Source organism: Trypanosoma brucei, chromosome 5, assembly GCF_000002445.2.
Source record: "Trypanosoma brucei brucei TREU927 chromosome 5, complete sequence".
NCBI lineage: Eukaryota > Euglenozoa > Kinetoplastea > Trypanosomatida > Trypanosomatidae > Trypanosoma > Trypanosoma brucei.
The window spans coordinates 595,564-617,415 of record NC_007278.1 but is presented as its reverse complement, the minus strand read 5'-3'; the positions used below and the strand labels follow the sequence as shown (position 1 = coordinate 617,415).

At 43.4% G+C, this 21,852-nt stretch overlaps 8 protein-coding genes across 8 annotated transcripts, besides 38 other annotated features; all 8 read right to left on the bottom strand.

Moving 5' to 3' along the window:
* Positions 1-21,852: part of a sequence feature (sequence corresponds to BAC RPCI93-1P6) that runs on past both edges of the window.
* Positions 18-40: a microsatellite.
* Positions 383-407: a microsatellite.
* Positions 483-581: a microsatellite.
* Tb927.5.1990 (hypothetical protein, conserved) lies at positions 611-1,615 on the bottom strand (the record flags this gene model as incomplete). The annotated part of the gene is made up of 1 exon (XM_839780.1): positions 611-1,615. One exon carries the CDS (start codon positions 1,613-1,615, stop codon positions 611-613), a length of 1,005 nt encoding a protein of 334 aa, XP_844873.1.
* Positions 787-839: a microsatellite.
* Positions 853-1,030: a microsatellite.
* Positions 1,422-1,481: a sequence feature (GA-rich).
* Positions 1,528-1,547: a microsatellite.
* Positions 1,877-1,903: a microsatellite.
* Positions 2,463-2,486: a microsatellite.
* Positions 2,793-2,841: a microsatellite.
* Positions 3,178-3,235: a sequence feature (GA-rich).
* Positions 3,346-3,377: a sequence feature (AT_rich).
* Positions 3,381-3,419: a sequence feature (A-rich).
* Positions 3,619-3,658: a sequence feature (AT_rich).
* Positions 3,965-3,999: a sequence feature (AT_rich).
* Positions 4,060-5,775, bottom strand: Tb927.5.1980 (hypothetical protein, conserved; the record flags this gene model as incomplete). The annotated part of the gene is made up of 1 exon (XM_839779.1): positions 4,060-5,775. One exon carries the CDS (start codon positions 5,773-5,775, stop codon positions 4,060-4,062), a length of 1,716 nt encoding a protein of 571 aa, XP_844872.1.
* Positions 6,257-6,292: a microsatellite.
* Positions 6,380-6,476: a sequence feature (T-rich).
* Positions 6,534-6,595: a sequence feature (A-rich).
* Positions 6,691-6,722: a sequence feature (AT_rich).
* Positions 6,993-7,046: a microsatellite.
* Positions 7,080-7,187: a sequence feature (T-rich).
* Positions 7,334-7,370: a microsatellite.
* Positions 7,472-7,507: a microsatellite.
* Positions 7,529-7,563: a sequence feature (A-rich).
* Positions 7,851-7,940: a sequence feature (T-rich).
* Positions 8,255-8,284: a microsatellite.
* Positions 8,376-8,440: a microsatellite.
* Positions 8,534-8,570: a microsatellite.
* Positions 8,745-9,572, bottom strand: Tb927.5.1970 (hypothetical protein; the record flags this gene model as incomplete). Its single annotated transcript, XM_839778.1, has 1 exon — positions 8,745-9,572. One exon carries the CDS (start codon positions 9,570-9,572, stop codon positions 8,745-8,747), a length of 828 nt encoding a protein of 275 aa, XP_844871.1.
* Positions 10,304-10,352: a microsatellite.
* Positions 10,374-11,516, bottom strand: Tb927.5.1960 (hypothetical protein, conserved; the record flags this gene model as incomplete). Its single annotated transcript, XM_839777.1, has 1 exon — positions 10,374-11,516. The coding sequence occupies one exon, from the start codon at positions 11,514-11,516 to the stop codon at positions 10,374-10,376; it is 1,143 nt and encodes a 380-aa protein (XP_844870.1).
* Positions 11,827-11,869: a microsatellite.
* Positions 12,232-12,340: a sequence feature (T-rich).
* Positions 12,829-12,859: a microsatellite.
* Positions 13,156-13,181: a microsatellite.
* Tb927.5.1950 (hypothetical protein, conserved) lies at positions 13,671-15,506 on the bottom strand (the record flags this gene model as incomplete). Its single annotated transcript, XM_839776.1, has 1 exon — positions 13,671-15,506. One exon carries the CDS (start codon positions 15,504-15,506, stop codon positions 13,671-13,673), a length of 1,836 nt encoding a protein of 611 aa, XP_844869.1.
* Positions 15,517-15,551: a sequence feature (AT_rich).
* Positions 16,433-16,465: a microsatellite.
* Positions 16,843-16,883: a microsatellite.
* Positions 16,970-17,545, bottom strand: Tb927.5.1940 (hypothetical protein, conserved; the record flags this gene model as incomplete). Its single annotated transcript, XM_839775.1, has 1 exon — positions 16,970-17,545. The coding sequence occupies one exon, from the start codon at positions 17,543-17,545 to the stop codon at positions 16,970-16,972; it is 576 nt and encodes a 191-aa protein (XP_844868.1).
* Positions 17,621-17,658: a microsatellite.
* Tb927.5.1930 (hypothetical protein, conserved) lies at positions 18,416-19,063 on the bottom strand (the record flags this gene model as incomplete). The annotated part of the gene is made up of 1 exon (XM_839774.1): positions 18,416-19,063. One exon carries the CDS (start codon positions 19,061-19,063, stop codon positions 18,416-18,418), a length of 648 nt encoding a protein of 215 aa, XP_844867.1.
* On the bottom strand, positions 19,510-21,408 carry Tb927.5.1920 (hypothetical protein, conserved; the record flags this gene model as incomplete). Its single annotated transcript, XM_839773.1, has 1 exon — positions 19,510-21,408. The coding sequence occupies one exon, from the start codon at positions 21,406-21,408 to the stop codon at positions 19,510-19,512; it is 1,899 nt and encodes a 632-aa protein (XP_844866.1).

Below are 21,852 nucleotides of genomic sequence, written 5' to 3'. Positions count from 1 at the left end.
TTTCTGAACTTATACACTTATTTATTTATTTATTTATTTACCAGACTTCAAAAATTACTATTTTTTCTTTCTTTTTCCTCTTTTCCCTGATTTGACAAAAATTTATCCGATTTTTTTCTTTTCTTTCTTTTTAAAAAAAAAATCAATTACATTAAATGAATGTATAAATTACATGAGTATAAATATCATAGAAAGTATAAATATTTATGAATGCAATTTGATTTACTCATTTACTTTGTTACGCGCATATACGAAACCCTTATTTCATCCAATATTTTAAAAAATCATCATCGTCTCATTTTTTTTTCCTTTTGCTCTTCTCTTCCTTCCCCTCCCGTTTACGCTCCCTCTTCACGTAACACTACCGCCTTTTATTTATTTATTTATTTTATTTCATTTCATTTCATCACTTTTTTTTTCCTGTTTCTTCTTTTCTTCTCGCTGTTGTCAGTTATTTATTTACTTGTTTGTTTTTTTGTTTGTATAAATAAATATTTATATATTTATTTATATATTTATTTATAAATGTAGATATATATGTATATATACAAATATATATATATATATATATATATATTTATTTGTATTGTTTTGAAACCTCGTGCACCGCTTAGCGACTGAAGCGGGCGCTGGAACCTCGAGCAGCTGAACGCCCTCCTGCAGATTTGAATTCAGAATCTTGATTGGGTCCCATTGCCCTCCAAGTCACCGGCTGTCGGTTATGCCATGACGGATGATGCACCCCGCGGCTCTGATGGCCACCGCCGTGATGCAGTTGAGCATACGGGTGATATCGACGATGATGATGTTGATGATAATGTTGATGTTGTTGTAATGATTGTCGTTTCAGTCGCTGCTGCTGCTGTTGGTGTTGTTGTTGTTGTTGTTGTTGGAGGCTTTGCTGCTTTAGTTGCTGTTGCTCCTGCTGTTGCTGTTGCTGTAGTTTCAGTTGTTGATGTTGCTGTTGTAGGCTTTGCTCCTGCTCCTGCTGTTCCTGTTGTTGCTGTTCCTGTTGTTGTTGTTGTTGTTGGCAAAGCTGTGGCAGCCGTGATGGCGAATGATCAATATTGTGATTATGGTGACTATCATTGATATCCATATCAGCAGGATTTTGCTGAGGGGGTTGCCGCGTTGGTGACGAGGCGATGGCGGGAGGTGCCGTTGCACGCCTGTATGATTTCTTTACACGTTCTAAATCGTGATCTGTGAGCAGCACCGCATACGGGTCCCAACTGTATTTGCGAAAACATGGTGAAAACTTAGCGGCTATGCGAGGTGGCGCCATTAACGCGATGATATCAGTGGTATACGTAAACTCTGGGCAAAGGGGCTGTTGCGTGGGGTAATCGATACAGAGGGGCGCAGGCCCAACCCGTGGATGTCCTTGCGATTGCGATTGCGTCATACCTCCTTTGCTTCTTTTTTTTTCTTTTCTCTTTCTCTCTCTCTTTCTTTCTCTTTCTCTCCTTTTTTTTTTCTTTGTGGATTCTTCCTTATGCCAAATGTAAATACACAATAATACGTGAAATATATATATATATATATATTCGGTAAGTAGAAATTGTTGGAAGGAAAGAATAAATAATTGCCATCCGAGTAAAAACGAAACAGACATATGGACATTCACAAATATACAAATACGTAAACTTATACGTATACGAATGTGTTTTAGGCATGTGTAAAATACCACCAGGAGTTATTTGGGGACACAACATCGGCGCGAGAAAAAAATGTAGACAAAAATACTTTTCACTTTTCATTCACAATCCCGCCGGTTTTTTTAAAACCCTCATCAGCTTATTTCTAACACCACCTGCAGTGTAACGCACCTTCCTTTTTTTTTTTGTTGTAGCTTTCTTTTCTCCTCTTTTCGCAAACACACATGCACGCACACACACACACAAAAAAACAGTTCAATAACTCGGTTCTTCACCTGACAATCTAAGCGTAAGAAAGGAATCCCTTTTCAAAAAATAAAAATAACATCAACACAACTCGCCTCCCATAAAATGCTGAAAAGTAGAAAAATATGGGAAGACTCACAAGAAATGCGGCAATACAGTGGGGCAGATATTGAAATGGAAATGGATACTAAAAAATAACAATACAGGAACACAACCAACAACAGAAGAGAATGGGAAACATTAAAAAAAAAAAGAGGGGGGAACACAGGCGATAACATGCATTTCATTGAGTAAAATATCAATAAGGGTTGTTCGTATATTTCCTCTTCATCTTCCTCTTAATTTTTTTTTCTTTTCCACATCGCAAAATCACAATTATAACAATAACACGCGGAAGGGAGGTGTACAATCAACAGATCAATGTAGTACGGTGCAATGTGTTTGCATGGAAAAGGAAAGGAAAGTAGAAACAAATACAAACCACATTTATTTACTTTGTTTACTTTGGAGCATACAAACTATCAAAAAACGCGGACAAACGGAAGCCGCCACTCGTTGCAAAAACAACAACAACAACAACAAAAGTGATGAAGGGAAGAAACCACTTCATTTCATTCCATTTCCTCCACACGTTAGAGATGCCATCCGATCTTTTTCTACTTTTCTTTTGACGTATACGTTTTGGGTTTATGCTCATAAACAACATAAACTACCGTTTGTAACACTCATTCTCTACCTGCTTTTTCTTAACTTGTCATTTCCACTCGTCGATGGCGCCCACATTGAGGCCAATATTTTAACGGGAAGCTGAACAAAACAATTGAAAAATAATTCCATGCCCCCACCCTTTTTTTTTCCCCCTCCTCCCGCTCTCTTACAGAACAGAGCAAAATAAAATAAAATAAGATAAAATGAAATGAAATGAAATAAAACAAAAGCATATTTATCCACAAATTCCCGCGTCAGAAAACGAAATTATGCTCCCTAAAAATCAAATAACTAAACGCGCATAAAGATATGATACACTCGTACCAAATCATACATGCATATATATGTATATATTAGTATATATGAATATTTCCAGGGTACATCTTCCTCTGGACAGACAAGCAAAGTAAACACCTCCCTTTTCTTCCCCCAAAATAAAAAGAATAAAAAGAAAATGGGAGCTAAAATAGATTTACAGAGGAAATGCACAAAGACGGAAGAAGAAAAAGAGCAGCAGTTGAAAGGGAAGTAATCAAATTTAACAAATGAAACAACAAAAATACTGTTCCCTTCCCCCCCCTACCCTTTCCTTCTTTTCTAATCTCTTTCTTTCCTCCTCCTCCAACCTTATTTTTCCCGCAAAAGCTTCCAAACGTGCATTTCATTTCACTGCATCACGCGGTAGCCTTCGAACTCGTTACGCTTCACAACACACAATACTTCACTCTACTACAAAAATATATAAACATAAAAATAAAATAAATACTCTTCTATTTCCTTCTGCCTTATTTTGTTTTGTTTTGTTTTTACTTTTACTTTCCGGTTCATTCCTCCATTCGGCGCCTTTAGTCGATTTCCGCGCCGTTCAAACTTCCGCTAATGAGGCCCACCACTTGTTCCTAAAAAGGAAGAAAAGGAAATGAGGGAAGGATATGGGTTGGTATGAATATATATATATATAAAGGATCATGTTGAGTAGTAGACGACACAGAAAACGAGAATAAAGTAATAATAATAATAATATTTTTTTTTTTGAAAAAAAAAAAGCAACCCAGACGTATTCACTTCCTCCTCATCCTCCTCCACATACAACAACTTGCACGTATCCGTATTTTTTATTATTTCTTCTTTTGCAGGAGCGTGTGGACGACACAGTGCTGGAGGCTCTTTTCCCCCTGTCTTCCTTTTTTTCTTTTTCTCGGAATAAGTAAGGGAGTGGAACACAATTATTAAGCAGCCATAATAGTCAGCGCTTAAGAAAAAAGAAAAAAAGACGTTTCGAGCACTCCTTCCTCATGTATCAACATATCCACTCCGAGTGACGGCACCTCAGCGGCAAAAATACGGTGAACAATTTTTTTTTTAATAAAAAAAAATAAAAATAAAACGCCAGACGTGCTTCTGTATGTGTATGTAGGAGGATCTAATTTCCAGTACGTCACTCCGATTAACCCCTCAGTTCCTCGGGCAACACAAATGGTTGAGGCAACAACACCTGTTCATTCACTACTTTCGGCAAAATACTCAATTTATTGCGTAACGTCGATTCCACTTCAGTTGCATGAGCCGCACATTCCTTATGTAATGGTGGCACCTCCCGAGATGTCCGAGGCCTCATATTTTGAATTGCATTAAGCGCCTCTCCTTCCGTTACTACTGCTCGCGTCCAATCAAGCAATTGAAGCAAAAGGCTTCGCCTACCCCACGGTGACATTTCCCATGGCGCTCGCGCTTGCGGTGTGGTGAAGTATAAACGAGCCAACTGCCGTTGACGTTCCAACATTTGATCCTTAGCAGGTGGTGGCCCTTGGAATTCTACACGAATACGTACGTCGAAAAGGTCACCACAGGGATCATCTTCCATACGACCACCAAACATAAAGAAGCGTAAGGAGGGTCGTATGGGATCACGACACATCGCCGCCATCGTGCGGCCCTCTGAAAACATTGAGGGAATTCCCCGCAGCAACTCCCACTGGGGTTGTGGCTCCTCACCAGCCAAACAAGAAGATCGAAAATAACCCGGTGGAAATGGCGGAAGCGAGCGACCCTCCTCCACCTCTACTTCCCGCCACACGTGATGCACATAATCATACGCGTGCACGTCCCGATGCGTTATGATGTAGCCGAACTGATCCATGGTGAAACCTCCAAACACAAATACCTCAGTTCCATAATTGACCATTGTGGCGCCCGTCCGCCAATACGCGGAACTGTTGTAACGACGTGACTTATGCGGATTATCTTTACCGTCTGTGCCTACCGCCTTGCGCCGGAAGCGAAGTATCTCTTCTACAAGTCCCATAATGCGTATCCCTGGTGCGGTTCTGCAGGGAAAGCGAAAAAACTCCTGCATGTAAAGCTGCGGGACTTCACCCCGTACCATCACCCACTGCCTCGTTAAGGTGTTTAGGATCCACATATCATTATAGAAGTAATTCTCGTCCCGTCCACCAAAGATAAAAAGGAAGTAGTTGTTACAAACAACAGAGCAAGCCCGACGCCGCCCGGGAAAGATCTTCTTTGGTACTGGTGGCAGCTTCACCACGACACGTCCTTCACCTTCCTTATACGATGTACGACCTTCTGATGGCGGCGGTTGCGTGAGGTACAAAAAGTATGTGTCGTTGAAGGCGTTGGCCTGATGCATACCACCAAAGAGAACGACGACCTCCACAACGCGGCCTTCTTGTTCTTCTTCTTCACAACTATTACCGGTTGTGCTGATCTGTCCGGCGGCGACGAGCGCTTTTACTGGAAGCCGCACAACCTGCGCAGCAGAACCCCACATGGAGGGCATCGGCTGCAGAAGAGGTATCCGCGCCCACGACCTCCTCTCAATATCAAGTCGAAAAGCATCAGAAGTTGTACGCCCTAATGTTGTGACACCACCATGCACAAAAAGAAAACGCCCTTCACCATACAGGACGCCACATTGACCGAACGCCCTCGGTGGCATTAATCCTCCCGCTACTGACGCTTCCGCATCGTCGCTGTCATTGTCATCATAATAATCATCTCTAAATATGGAGGAGTGCGTCGTGTTGCGTTCGCTTTGAAGTGTCGCGTATTCCGATGAGTTTAACTCCTTACGTGGCTCACCGCGGCATATCAACCGCACCCACCGGTGATAATCAACTAAGAACTCCCATGTGTCATTCATGAGCCCTAAAGGGCCATTGCTAAGTCCACCGTGTAGTATAATACTTCGGCGTTGTGGACAGGAAAGCAATAAATGTCCACTGCGCGCTTGAGGGGTTTGTTGCAGGGGTTGGTTTAATTCCTCTGGTGTATATAAGGACTTCAATGCCGCATCAGTGGAACTGGAACTAATGGCTACTTTGTTGACTCCGTGATCGTGCAACCGATGCATTGCTACATAATGCCTCGGTATCATTGCTACCGAGAGTATACAATCGGTAGATGTGTATATCCAAATACACAGTTGTTTGGGACTTCTTAAACTTCTTTTTTCCTTTTTCTTTTCGGCAGCTGTGCCAGCTGCTGCGATGGAATAAAAGAAAAGATGTTACAAGAAAAAAGCAATGAGAATAGCAAAACAAGGGCATATTAAATATGAGGAAAAGAAAAGTTGAGCAAAGAGGGAATCCATCAGTGGCTTCACCTCAGTCTCACACAAAATCATATATATATATATATATATATATATACATATATATGTTGCAATATAAATATCCCCCCCCCCTCCCCCCTGAATGGCTGTTGAGGAAAGGTAGCTTCCCCCCACCTGCGACGGACGGGTGCACAAAAGACAAAAAATGAAAAATAAAAGAAAAGAAAAACAGAAATGGAAACAGAAACAGAAGGAAAAAGAAAAAAAAAGAAAAGAAAAAAAAGAAGAAAGGGTCTTAACTCCACTCGGCTTTATTTTGCCGCAGTCTCATCTTTCCCAAACCCTAATCTTCCTTTCCTTTCCTATCTTTTTTTTTTGCTTCGACTAATTCATTTTACTTTCTTTTCTTCCGGTCTGTGCATTCGTATGACTTTCCCCCACTAAAGCAAAAATATTATTCCTTTGTACACCCCCCCCTCTTTTCCCCCTGCTTCCTCGTCTTTCTTTTTTTTAAAAAAAAATAAATAAAATATTTTCCCCCTCCCCCCACTTTTTTTCTTTTTCCACACACACAAACACACCACACACATTTGCCGCACATTAAATAAAAGGAAAAAACAACAAACAATAATATCTTGTCTGTTGGTGTGATGTTTTTATATTGTGAAATAATCGGTGCAAATCACCATTGAAATTCTTTCTTTCTTTTCAAAAAAGAAAAGAAAACTTCCTTCCATTCCTCCTCTCACCTCCATGAATTTGCATCCATCCATTCCGATGCACACAAATCAAAAAAGAAAAAGAAAATCACTATTATTATTATTTTGTTATTATAACTATTGTTGCTTTTGTTGCAATTAGAATAAATAAGAACAGTAGTAAGAGAGGAGGGGGAAAAGGAAATAAAAGGGAAGAAAATAAAGCAAAACAAATGAAAATAAGTAAAAAAAAAAGCACAAACAGAAGGGCATAAACGTAAAAGAAAAAAAAAAGAAAGAAAAAACACAAAAAAGGACACATATTACATGTGGGTGACAACTATCCTTTCCATTGTAGGAAGTAAATTAGTAAGTGACTAATAAGGGGGTGAAATAAAACAAACACACAAGCACACAAAACATATATATATATATATTAAACAATGAAAATTATTATCACTGTTATTATTATTATTATTATTATTAATGTTGCATCTGCTCCTCACGCTCATGTTATCATACTTGAACAAATGCACACATGTGTTTATTTACATTCAAACAAAACACGTATAGTTACCTTGGAATGGATGTATATATATATATATATATAAATATATATATATGTGTGTGTGTTTGACAACAACATTTTCATTTTCATTTTTGTTATTTTTATTTTTATCACTATTCGGTGTCTCCATATCTCTCTCTTTTTTTGTTGTTGTTTACACCCTCCTTGGGTTATTATTTTTTTTCTCTCACCGCTTGACTATTATTCAAATTAATCAAAACACAACATATAAAAGCAATTTTATTTACTTAGTTATAATATCAAAACGCATGTAACAATGAAAGCGTTGAAGCTTGAAGACGATGAGTGCCAAGTCACAGTTTCAAAAAGACGAAAAAACAAAAAAAAAGAAGGGAGGGGTGGGCGGGGAAAACGATTATTTCAAATCAATTATCCTCAAAAGCAAGCAATAAAATAAAATAAAAAGAGGAAAAAACAATAAAGGGTAGGAGTAAATAATAAAACAAGAAAAAAAAACATAAATAAAACCAACTGACATGTCATGCCGCTCAAATTCCCACCATTCGCACAGGCACAGGCACAGAGAGGCGGACGCCGGATAACATGACATGACGAAGTAATGGAAGCAGCAAATCGCACCGTTACTGTGAAAGAGGTAAAAAAAAAACATAAATGAACACAAACATAAACACGAATGCGGATAAATATATAGAAAAGCTTTCAAAATGAAATATAGACGTGAGTGTATGCGTTAATACGAAAATCACTTCCTCTACACACCGCGATATCATGCACGCAGTGAAAAGATAAGTATTTGGAATACCAAAAGAAAAGAGGAGTAAACAACAACAACAACAGCAACAACAACAACCTAAAAACAGGATAAACCCATTCCAAATCACCACCAACACCAACACACACGCATAACCAAATAACTGTGTATATAACAAAAACACATGTAAATATATATATATATATAATTTATAAAAAAAATGTGTTCATATATATATATATATATATATATGTACTTCTGTATGGAGTTTGGATAAATATATCTATGCATGCATATGCGTATATTTTAAGCGTGTTTCTGTGAGAACAAATGAAAAGGTAATGCATTTATTTATATATATATATATGTATATGTTTACACATATGATAGACCTCGTCTTTAAAAAAAAAACAAAATATGCACACACTTTTCTATTATGAACATGAACTACCATCCGTCAAAAATTCCACATTACTTCTCACTTCCTCTTTTCTGCTTTATTCTTGTACTTTTCTTCACCACATGTGGTGGAATTCACTGAAGGCAATACTGCAAAGACTTAAAAATAGTAAAACTGCCCAATCCCATGATGCGGCTGCAGTTGAGACGGTTGCAGATGCATGCACACATGTTGTTGCGGGGATGACGGCAGACCAAATGGCCGCTGCCCAGCGTTTAATACCACCGCCTGAACACCAATAAATTGCGGTTGTTGCATACACGCGTCTGGAACCACCGTAGCCGTCGCTGCAGTTCCATGAGGAACCAAAAGCACGAGATTTTCCGTTTGCCCACTCGTGTGCGTGTAGTGCCGCATTTGGCCTCCTGCACGTCGCACAGGTCGGTATTGCCGCTGCTGATGATAAGTGTAACGCGATCCACCCCTAAGAGGAAACGCTCTTTCTTTCTTTATGGCTTCATTTCTCTTATTTAAGAGCTCGCGAACTTCCTCTGGTGTGAGGGTGCGGTGTGGTGCCACGCGCTCCATCCGCAGTTGGGGCTCAGAAATACCATCCATACGATCCATGGAAAGAGCGGCACGATGCGGTGGTAATGTGGGAGACCAATCACCTTCCGATTCCACAGCCGGTACAAAACCACTGGATCTGGTGCTTATTCCTTCTGTTGCCAATGCGCCACCAAGTTCTGAGAAGACATCACCCCTATTGATGAAATCATATTGCAAATCCCCTTCGCTACCATCCTCCTCTGAATGGGGTATTTCTGTCACGGGGTTGTATTCCGTTACTGTGAAGCTGCGGGAGCAATCATAAGATTCCACCACGGGAATGTCATCAATTATGTCGTGGTATTGTTGGTGGTCATGAACCACTGCCGCATGTTCCTCGCACGGACTCGAGTCTGGGCTGTTGGGATATGACTCCATTTCAAAAATTTGTTTTTTGTCTTTTTGTCTTTGTTTGTTTTGAGGGTGCAAAACCGAGTAACAAATATAACAAAGGCAAGGAGGGAAGAATCCACCTATATATTCCTCAATTGCCTCTCTTTAGGTATTTTTTGTTTCCACCGTATTACTTTTTTAGTTCAAGCTCCTTTTCCTTCGGTTCCTTCTTCACCAATGCGTGGTTGTGTCGCTACTGAGATTTAACGCGTTCTACAAAATTGTTGCTGTTGTTGTTTCGTTGTTCACCTTGGAAACCACGACGCATGCACACACACACACAAAAAAAAAAGAAAAAAAAGGGAGACACAGGATATGTACTTATATATGCAAGCAAACAAAGAAACTAACAAGCACACATATGCATTTTCTCCCACCCAAGTTGTACACACTTCGTAACCGCGAAGGACAATCTTTTTCCTCTTTTCTTTACACAACGTACTATTCCTGTGCAAACCCGTTTGCGCGCTGGCAAATTCCAGAAATGTACAACCATTGCCGTCCAAGTTGTAAGTTGTAATCGTTATTATTATTACTTCAGGAAAACGGAGCGACAGCGACATATTGTGTAAAGGAGGAAAAAGACGTAACTTTGCACATCTGCAAAGAGCCATCTCGTAGTGTAAGCGATACGTCCAAAAAATTGAATGCCACAGTAATTTCGGAAAAATAAACCATATCGTTGCACTACGTATTGTGTGCATGGCAACACACACATATGCATATATATATATATATATATATATATATATATATATATATATAAGCCCCTAAACAGTGGTGCAGTCATAGTTTTAATGTTCTCAACGCACGCAGCGCCACCTCAGCCGCTGCATTCTCCGCATCCTTTTTTGTTGTGCACCACTGCTGTGCCTTAAAGGAAGCGGTTCCACCTTTCTTACCATTAAGCAGCGGTAGCTCCACCGTTGCCAAGTACATGCGCGGACCCTTACGGCCTGGCCGTCCCCCAACGGTTTCCGCCTGTTGTTCCTCCAAACTAAAAATGACGGATTTATGCACTGGTGTGTGTGGCCAGCGGGTGGTGCATTCGTCACGCAACAAATCACTCATATATTTCTTTTCCTGCTTTTCTTCTCTTGCTTTACGCAACTCCTGACTAGGGCCGGTTATAACATTACTGCTGGGATGCGGCCGCCTCACCACAGGTGGTGGAGCCGTAGCGCCATTGCCAGCAGCCACATTATCGTTGTTGTTGTTATTATTATTTCCATTGCCATAACATCCCTGTCCAGCACGGGAGTTTGTAACATTCCCTTCTCCATTTTCTGCAGCAGTGCCGCTGTTATTATTTTTTATATCGCGCCTGGCGAGCCCGGTGAGTGTGCCGTCCGTCTGATGTACTGCTTTATGCTCCGCCACCAACTCCTTCCCCGCAACCCATGCAAAGCGAAGTTGGTCCAGTTCGAGGTAGGTGAAATGACGTAACAACTCCCTGTCTTCGTAACAACACAAGAAGTGGCCACCCCCCTTTGCTGCATGAAGAGGCGAAAAGTATTTATTAGGGGCTTCAACTAATGCTCGTGTGATGGTACGCGGCCCTCGTGGCGTTGGGTAGCGGAAAGTTTGCACTGAGCGCAACATCGAGCCGTTGGGGACAACTTTACTCTCCACAGTGAAGAACTGCTCAAAATGAGGAAGGAGACTGCGGGTTAACTCAATTTCCTCCTCGGAAGCTGTAGAAGTGTTTTTTGTGGCCGACGCAAGCCCTTTTATATTCCCTTCGCGCCCGACATGTTTCGGTAACCACGTGGCAAGTTGAAACAGGGGCAATAACCACTGTAGTGCGTTAAATATTCCCACTGCAGGTATCACCCCATCTTCCTTAGTAAAGACGATGGGATATTCTATCGGGTTTAGCGGCGCTACAGCAGTACTGCTTGAGGTTTCAGCAGCTGCTTCATTGATCATTTAAAGCCACACGCACAAACCCAGTTACCTCACCACAGTGCGTGGACTACAGCTATAGGTTGAAAGAGCAAATATATAAAACAAACAGAATAGAACAAAACAGAAAATTTGCTTCAGGTCCCGGCCAATTAGAATGACAGCCCATACACAAGCACATATGCTATATCATTAAACATATCAAAACATTCCTTTTCTTTCACCCGCACAAACTGTACACACAAACATACGTACATATTTGTCTGCTAATTTCACGTCACATGAGCAAATACGGCTACAAGCAGTTAAACACGCATTCACCCGCAGGCACACGTATACGTATATATATATATATATATATATATATATATATATATGCAGTTTGAGCTTACGTTTCCATTTTGTTTTTCTTCTTCTGATAGAAGAAGACAATGGCAAGAAATGAAGGAAATGAGCAACGCTTATATCTGCTCCTTCTCTTCGTTTCTTTTCAACACCAGCAGATGCCCCGAACTGCCGGTAAAATTTACAGAACTGACCCAAACCACCAAAGTGAAGCAAAAAAAAAAACAAAACAAAAAAAGATTTAGCACTTTAATTTTCCTTTAAGATTCCCACACTTTCCTTTCCTGCAAGCCCCGCACCCCTTCCCAAGCAAATACGAATAAAAACAACAAAAAAAGAAGAGCTAAAGTCGCAAGGGTTTTTGACGAGCTCTGTTTTGAAAGGGTTGAAAGCGAAATAAAAAGTTAAATAAGAAAATTAAAAAAAAAACAATAAATCAAAAAAAAAAGGTAACAGAGGTGGCGGAGCTGGGAAAGAAAAGTGAAGAAATAAAAAAAAAAAGAGGACAGCACCCCAACATCTTCCTCTTTTCTTTCATTTTCCTTTTACCGCCGCTCCTTTGCAAACCTTAGCCACTGCTTTGATTATATTTTTACGTTTGCGTTACGCGCCCGTGAAAACGTTGCGATCTCTCTCTTTTTTTTCTTTGGTTGGAAGACATGAGAGGGGAATAGGTTAAAGTGAAATATGGCAGTTAAGCAAAAAAGAAAAAAAAATGGCAACTGAGCGCAACCCAAGAGGGAACTGAGCATCTTTGCACTATTCCGCTGCATATTTTAACCGGATCCTTTTTCCTTTTCCTCATTTTTATTTTTTTTCCCCCCCGTCACTATTCGCTCCACTGCTTTAGTCGACTGCTTGGATTCCAATTTATTTTTTTTTGAACCGCTCGAGTGATTTAATGACTTTCCAAACGGTGTGCGTTAACGCACAAACATACACTCAGGCATTCATGCATATGGGAACACATATTACTTATGAAAATATAGTAATATTATATTATATTATATATATATATATATACCAGCAAAGAATTTCATCCATTCGTGTGTTTGTGCATCTTCCCTCCCCCCTTTCCCCTTTTCTTTTCCCCCTCCCCTTTAAATTGTTTTTTTTTCTTCCTTCTTTAGAATCCCTTTTCCCCACACACATCTTTTCATAATCACACGCCCAAACGAAACAAGCAATAACACACACAAAAAAAAGAAAAGCATCCAGCGACAAATTCGCACGACTACCCTTGAACTCCCTTTCGGATATGCATAGGTCTGCCGGAAGGACAACAACAAAGAAGAAACGGAGGCACATGGGTGGGACGATAATAATAATAATAATAGTAATAATTGTAGACAATCGGAGTAAGTTACGCTCGGACCCAGGGATGAACCAAAATAAACATGTTTTAAAAGAAATAAATAAATAAATGAAGCACAGAGTGTAAGGATACACATATAAAGGAACGATGAAACACCTTGCTCATCTGAGATCGGGGAAAATGTGAAAGTGTGGAATCACACACATGTCACTAATAAACCAGCGCACAGCCGCCTCCTTACGCCGACGAATTGCATTACTCCCCTACATGAACATATGTGTGCATATCCTGCACACGCGGACGCATTCATATCTTGTTATCGTGCACTTATTAGAAGTAGGGAAACACAAAACAAAAACAAAACGAAAACCTCTTTTCCTTTTCCTGCGTCTTTTATTTCGTTACTGAATTGGGCATATGGCTCCTTATCACAAACGTTTTCCGCCATGACCGCCAGCAGTCCGGTTGTCACTGTTTCATATTTTTTCTTTCCTTTTCCGTTTCATCAAAACCTCGCATTAGCCGATTTCACTCATAGCAATATCTAATTCATTACTGTAACTATCCCCCCTAATAATAGCAAACAAAAGACAAATCGTCGCCACGAAAAGCACAGATAACACTACAACGTGCAAAGTGTTAATGGAACCTTCAATTGTGTTACCAACCGAATGCAGGCCTCGTACCACCGTATTCAAAGTCACAGTCCCCAACGACTCCAGATGTGGAGAACACCGCTTAACAAATTCACAAATTGCAGCACCCATCTGTGGAGCACTTAAATTCCTCAATATACTCATGGTTTTGTCCCACCGCATCAGATGCAGTTTCTCTGACATACTCGGCTTGTCAGCCCTATCGTCTAAAGGTGAAGCCGAGCCATTTGGCGTCGGGCAGTTTGTCACTTCCTTGTGAACAACATGCGGCTCTGCGTGTAAGGATTGTTTTCCATTCAGCGTTGCAGCGAAATCCGACCGAGTTGATGCGGAACAACCCACATCCACATCACCACGTGCAGGGGGGTCCAACTTCCCGAATGGAATGCGACCGGTGGCCACCTGATTCTCATGCCTTTCCAATCGGAATAGTGCTGTAGGACTACGATCTGTTGTGTCCTCAGGGATTTTGCGGCGGTTCCCGTTGCTACTCCGCACGTCTTCGGAATGCTCGTACCGCTGAACTTCACCGGTGACCGGTGGTTGTTCTCTCCTTAAAAACCCAATGTGCGAGGGCGCTGTATTCAAACGCAACAGTCCGTCTGATAGCGGTCCCCCTGAATGTTTGATGTCCGTTGCGCTCCTGTTGGGATCGTCGAGTTCACACGACACTCGGATGCAGAGATTTGACTCCTTTCCCACCTTCAATAGTTTAGCTGAACCCTTGCTAAAGGGCTTGCGCCAAAAAGCTGACAACTTCAGATTTGCGGGTGCCTTTTGCGGCCTCTTCACCCAGCGCACTGGCTCACAAAGTGCCGAAAAATGTGGGGTGGCAGGAGCCGGGGCAGAGGCGACAGTTGTTGGCGGTGAATTCACACCAGCAGTGTCTTTTCCTTGTAAGCGGTGGACCTTCTCCAACCATCTGTTGTACTTACTCTGCTGAGCCTCCAACCACTCCTTAGCAGCAGCTATGGACCGTTTTTCTCCACCCAAGCGTGTGTAATGCACAAAGAGAGAAGATGAGCAACGGGAACTATCCGTACAAAGTGGAGAACGCGAGCTGCGAACACTGGAATGAACCAGCTCATCTTCCAGAGAGCCTGGGGTGTGTGATTCCTCGGATGCGGATAACCTCAAGTGTTTCGCGCTGCCACCATCACTTGGCAGTACGGATGGCACCACCGCATTCCACGACTTCACACTGCTGCGCTGCAAAGGTGATCCTCTCACAACACCCCCACTCGATTCTACACCAAAATCATACCTGTTTCCAGTTGTCAAAAAAGAGCTGTCCGAATCCCGAAAGCTGTGCAGTGCATCCAAACTACCATTACCAAAACGGCTTACGGCCTCCACAGAAGCTCGCACATTCGGCCCACACGACACCCTCATCTGTTGTTCGTTTATAACACCCCACTTTACAAACTTCCCCTCGCGCTCCATGCCCCAACTCTGCGCCCGTTTTTTCGGGTCACGGAGCTGAAGCAACACGCCACGGCACTCACCTGAAAGCAATATTCCATCTGTGGTTTCTATACCAACAGGGATGTAGAAATCAGGTTCACAGCACCTAATCGAAAACATGACGGGGTACCCTTCCCGCTCTGTACCTGATGTATTATGCAAAAAGAGCTTCACCTTTCTACGATCCCCCGCTTCGCGCACAATGCGGACGTTGAGCGGTTGCACTTCCTCCATATCAGGGAGCTAATTATATAAACACAAATATATATATATATATTTGTGTACGCGTGTGCGCGCCTGGAGATGTGATGGGCGCAACTTGAAGGGGTACTCCTCACCTACGCGACGGTGTTAAATCTCTTTTCGCCTGCAAGCTCGTAAAATTGTCTTCCTTCCTTCCCACTTTGTGTCCACCGCTATTTCAAATGCGCAAACTGCAGCCGCTGTGATGCTTTCTTCACTAGCGGCGATGCGGGCTCTATCCAATTCCCCACTTTTTTAATCACAAGTGGTGGTATCGCGCTGTGACATTACAAAAACGTGGAGAATGAATAGGGAGAAGAGGGAAAGTACAAGAGCTATCATTATTATCAGCACAAGGATAGAAACACATACATGCACGATCATACCATATGATGCTACTGTTCACACAAACGTATCCATCCTTGCGGCCCCTTTGTCAGAATTTTTTTTCTTTGAAAAAAGAAAATAAAACAAAACAAAGTTTAAAAATACTGAGGCAACATCTACTACTCTCCTGCACAGTGTATGTGCTGTGTAATTTGAATATTTCTATCCATATGAACACCCGAAAACGGACATACGAAAAAAAAAATCCCCCTAAAAAAAGAAAAGTATCCGCTCGCTACACTACCAATTCACAGTGTATGAGCAACCTCACCCTTCGCCTCTTTTATCGTGCGGGGCTCTGATGCACCTCGGCATTCTCCTGCTGGATTTTATTGGCGTACATCCTTTTACGGGACAATTACGGACTCCCTTAGTGATTGACTCGTCGCTAACAACATATGAACATCTATTTGGAGGAAACTTCACTAAATGATACGGGCAGCGGAGGATCAATAACGATATCACCAGAGCGGGGGAAAAAGGAAATGACACAAGACAGTTACGGTACTATCAGTCAAGGAACAGCGTGGTATATACATATATATATATATATATATATATATGTTTACTTGTCTAATTCTTGTCAAATAAATATTACAGTGAAGTGGAGATCAGTTGCAAACGGCAAAAGTAAGGAAAAGAGGTAAAACACATAGACCCCTTCCCCTCGTAAATCGCACGTTTACGAGCACGTTGTTTGTATAAACAAATAAATATATTTATACATTTTCCCTACTCCATCGCTTCCGTACACTTCCATTCATACACATATAGCTTAAAATCCAAAGGCACACACTTCAGACCGTTTCGGAACCCAGCCACCTGTGGCTAACCGTGCACGGTACACGCACTTCTCTCTAGTACATACCAACTGCAGCTGCACACACGCACACGCAGACCTCAGCCCAGCCTCCGCTCTTGTTATTGTTGTTGACAATTAATCTCATCTCATGTCGTCCCATCCCATCCCATCCCATCCCACACGACACCACACCACCTCTCTTCTTCTCCCTCTCTACATATCCCCACTAACTGACGTTACATCTCCTGTCCGCGGCTTTACACAATCACGGTTTCCCACCGCAAAACGAACACATCAATGTGTAGCCGAACAACTCCGCATGGTCCTCGTCGTCCGGCCTCCTATATGCCATCGCAGATGCTTTTGTTAGGCGAGGAAGTGCAGGCGTACCGGTAAATTCCACGCTGTCACCACCTCGCATGGCCTCAGGAATCCCCCAACCCACCTCTTGTGCTGCTGTTTGCGCTCTCAAATATTTTTCCTGTGGCGCCAGCCGATTACGAGCCTTTAAATATACAGTTGTCAGGCGCCCGGCATCAGAGACGTCTTTGCTGAATAAAATGGTGCTCAACGCATCATTGTCTTTGCGATACTGCTCAGCACTGTCCTTTTCTCGCTGTAGTGTCCGCTTCAGTGATTCTACAAGCCGTGCGTTGCTCCGCCGGTCGTACCGCTTTGCCCAAATGGCGTGCAGCTGTTCTTCTTTATCCACTTGGTCGCGCCAGCACGCGGTGGAGGCGGCGCTGCCCTTCATTCCCATACCAACCGTTACGGAAGGCTTATGGCTCTTCTCGTACAACTGCGGCGTAACCGATGGACATGGTGGCTTCTTTTTTGGCATTTTTTAATCGCCTATTATGACGGTCCCTCGAATGAGAATATACCTAAGCGTACAAACCGACAAATAGGTAAACAAATATATATATTTATATATATATATATATATATATATATGTGCACTCACCTCACAGATTGCAGATATGCAACGGTGGGCAGCAAATCAAGAGGTCCCAAGTGCACACGGAAATTGACGCGCACGAGATTCCAGCAACGAGAGGAAATACACGGGAGAAGGATGGAGAGCACAAAGGTACAAGTAAACCAGGGTGGCTTCACAACAGAGGAAATGGGGCAAGCCATGTCGAACACACAGATGCATGCACACGGACACACACTAACGTATGCAAATGCGTGTATGCATATGATGCCAGAGAAAGGGTAAACAAATTTCTCACGAGGAATCAGGGCCTAAAATTTAACAAGGGAATAGCAGATGAAACAGAGCTAAAGGAGGCAAGTAGACGAAACAAAGACGGATGATCCTCCCCAATTACTTCAACAATAGGAAATAGAGCAGCGAACTGTTCCTTATGTTTGTGATGACCGTGATGAAAATATGACGTCACCACAAACACACACATTTCCCCTTCTTCCCTCTTTCACCCCCCCAAAAAAAACACGCAACATTTACAGTTAACGGCGTCCAACATCACTCACCTGTGCGCCCACCCTCATTGGCACCAACAAGCGCATGCGACATGACTGCAAGACTCACAAACGATACGCAAAAGGGAACCAGGCATACGACGACCATTACAACTGAAATGCGTGCCGGACTCGTTTCTCCTCCCCCTCCTCCCGCTGCCGTCAGTTTGGCCCACAGCCACATCGCAATGTCTTCTCTTTATTTTTTTACAGTTTCACTTGGCGTCTACGCGTATCCTCTGCTGCACATGGCATTCTTGTCGTCCTCCTCAGTTCTTTTCTCATAAGCGGTTGGCAGTTGGAACATCACCGGATTCTTACCAGGCTGTACTGTATAGTACGGTGAGTACCCGTAATGCCGCATCGGGTGGTATAGGATCATCAATTCCACAGCCGCTCCTGCAAGTGAACCGAGTTCCTCGTTCTCGAGGGCGTACTTCTTCGCGTTGTCGAGTGTCCAATTGGCTGCTTCCTCCTTGCTACGCAGCACCTTGTCAAATATCGTCACATCATGTGTTTTTTGTAGATTCACTCCTCCAACGGTCATGTTGCTTTTGGTGTGGTAGCGGCCGATGCAAGCGACGTACATGTGTTTTGTGTTCCAATCCCACACTGCGGAGAAATCGGCTTTGAGGCTAATTCCAACCAACAACACATCTTGCATAGGCGGGGGGTATTCACCCTGAGCAAAGACGAGAGGTAATCGCGTTTGCACCAATGGACTAATTCCCACATTAAAATCTTTGATAATGGGTTTCGGGGGCTGGAGTTGCGACATGACGATGCTGCTAGCCACGAGAAGCATAACACCAGTAAAGCAACTCATCATAGCCATTGAACAAATCTCTGCCACGCGCACCCAAAGGGAATGCATTTTCCTCAGCAACTTATGCAATATGGAGATACTTCTGTATTACTATTTCCTTAGAACGGAAATGAAAATAAGTTATGTGAAACCCCGCCCCACTTGGCGCGCGTTTACCACTGTTGTCTCGTATATTATATTATACCCCCCTCCTCCCTTTCGGGTTATTGCCTTCTGTTCTTTTTCCTTTTCAAAACACTTTACGAAAACAAAAGAAGCAGTGAATACATCATTACGGGAAGACGCAGGTTAGGGGAGTAATAAAAAAATAAATGGGTCGCACGGTGGAAAACATCTCATCGCACGCAGTTGGGGGAAGGGGGAGAAGGAAACGTATTCACCCACCATTTTCTGAGAAGAGGGAATGTGTGGACGGACAAAAGTACGCGTGGCGTGTAACACGCCACCACCATTTGAAATCCACAATATTAAACAACAATAGAATATCTATGGTATCACGCCGCATCGTTTCGAAGAAGCTCCGCCTGAGCACAATTGAAAGCAGCACGCAGTTCCTCATAATCGCGCTTCAGCTTCAGGTACGCCGCTGCTGTTGGCGCATCGCTGGTGCCTGATGCGGCTGAAAAGGAACGCAGCGATTCGTACGCAGCCCTTTCTTTGTTGAGTAGGTCCTGCATAACTTTCACACGTTGCTTCAAAGCCACGTTCTCCTGCAAAAGAATGTTCACCAATTCGCCATCATCATCATCCTTCTCACCACCGGTTGCATCACCATCACCTACATGGTTTCCCTTCGGTTTCTTCTCTCGCTTCCCGGGTCGTTGCTTCAGTTCGGCCTGCAGTTGCCGGATTGTCTCATAGCACTTGCTTAACCTCTCACCCTGTTCTTGTTGCTGTTTCTCCAAAAAGGTAACGGCGCTATGAGCTCGTCGCAAAACCTCCGCCACCCTCCCCTGCCAATCCACCCCTACAACAGAATCACTCACCACCGCCTGCGAGCCCACCCCCTTGTTGGTGTCAGCCTCACCCGACCGCGGAGAGATGAAACTCTTCAACCAATGCATTAAGAGCGCCATATCATCTTGCTGCCCCTTATTCTGTCCTGTTGGAGATTCGTTACCTAAAGCACCCCCATCGCCATGATCTTCATAACGCGTAAGCAAGCTCTTGAGTTGCAAATTCTCCAGCCTCAAACGGTTCAACTCAATGGCAGTGTCGGCACCGGCGAGAGCCACAGCAGTATTCACGTCAATTCCTGCATCACCACCGTCCGTCCGATACCGTGCATCCCGTGACTTGTCACACATGCCAGGGGTTTGTTCTTCCAAACGTTCCAACTCTCGTGGGTTCCGCTGCTGCGCGCTGCTACACCACTCTTCCCATTTTTGCAGCTCCACCTTAGCTTGGTGCAGTTCCACTTTCACGTGCCGCAACTCCTCCATCTCCTCACGGTAGGCATCAATCAGGTCGTTGTCATTTTGGGTTTTTTGAAGCACAGCTTGCAGGTGTTCCCGTAGTTGCCTGTTGTCTGCCTCCAAATTGGCGTGCCTTGACTGAGAGGCTGTCAACCGTAACTTCATAGAATCGAGCTCCGCCTTTTGACGGGCGAGTTCATCCTGTAGCTCGCGCTGCTGCAGCAGGCGCCGACTTTGCAGTTCCACCACATGCTCTCGCGCAACGTCATCCCTATCACGCACCCCCGCTGTGGTGGTTGTAACGGCGTCTGTCGTAAGTGAGAGCGTGCTCGTTTTTGTCACACACGGAGTACCACCACCATCGATCGCTGCCGGCGAGCTGCCCCCAGTTGCCCCCAGAGCCCGTTCTAATTCCTTCACCTTGCTTTTCAGTAGCACAATCTGCTGTGCGCGGCCGCGCCATCCGCGCGAACTATCGGATGACCCTTTCAACAGTGCCTCTATATCCTGTGGAGGGTTACCCACCTCTTGCTGAATGATCTTTCGCAGTCGCTGTGACTCCTTTTTCTGCTCCTCCAACTGTACTTTGGCATCACTTAACTGTACAAAAGCCCTATCGAGGCGCTCGCGAAGAGCTGTGACATTTTGCTGTCCTTCATCAGATTCGTTGTTCGTGGCCCGCTCCGATGATTGACGGCGCCGACGGCCCTCCTTTCCTGCCTGTTCAGAGTTTCGATCACCAGCCTTTCGCTTTTCTTCCCTTAGCGCTTCCAACTGCACCGTTAGCTGTCGTGCGCGTGTCCGCTCAGTCTCCAACTGGACATTTAACTGCCTTGCACGCCGCAGCTGGTTTAAATATTTCCCCTCCAAAATATCACTTGTCAAACCACCGTTCTGCAGCAGTGCTTTCAATTCCGCGATATCATCCATAACCGGATCGTGACCGCTGGAATTACTACTTGTTCCTCCCGCGTGCATAGCGCTGTTAACATACGCCACGACGCCAAATGAAGGTGGTCAATCACTTGCACCACTAGTTCTCGATAACAGTGGTTACCTTTCTTTTTTTTTCTTTCAATGCCGCTGCTGAACCCTTGAGATGCGGCTAAAGTACCGAGTGTAACTCAGCACCCGGATTAGGGGAAGCAAAAAGTAAAGAGGGGAAAATGCGGGAGGTAGGGGGGGGGGTACGATATGAAGCACAAAAACTTGGCCACACGCACAGCCGCACCGAGGGGTGAATACCAATCAACATGTCAGCAACATGAGCGTACACGATCTTCATGTGTTGTACAATTACGTGTACGCACCCCTCTGTACTTTGTCCTGGCCCTCACCTTTGCCTTGGAAGGGGCAAAATGGCACTTTTTTGTTCGATTTTAAGGGGTGTGTTTGCATCGAAATCAACTGTAATACCCTGTC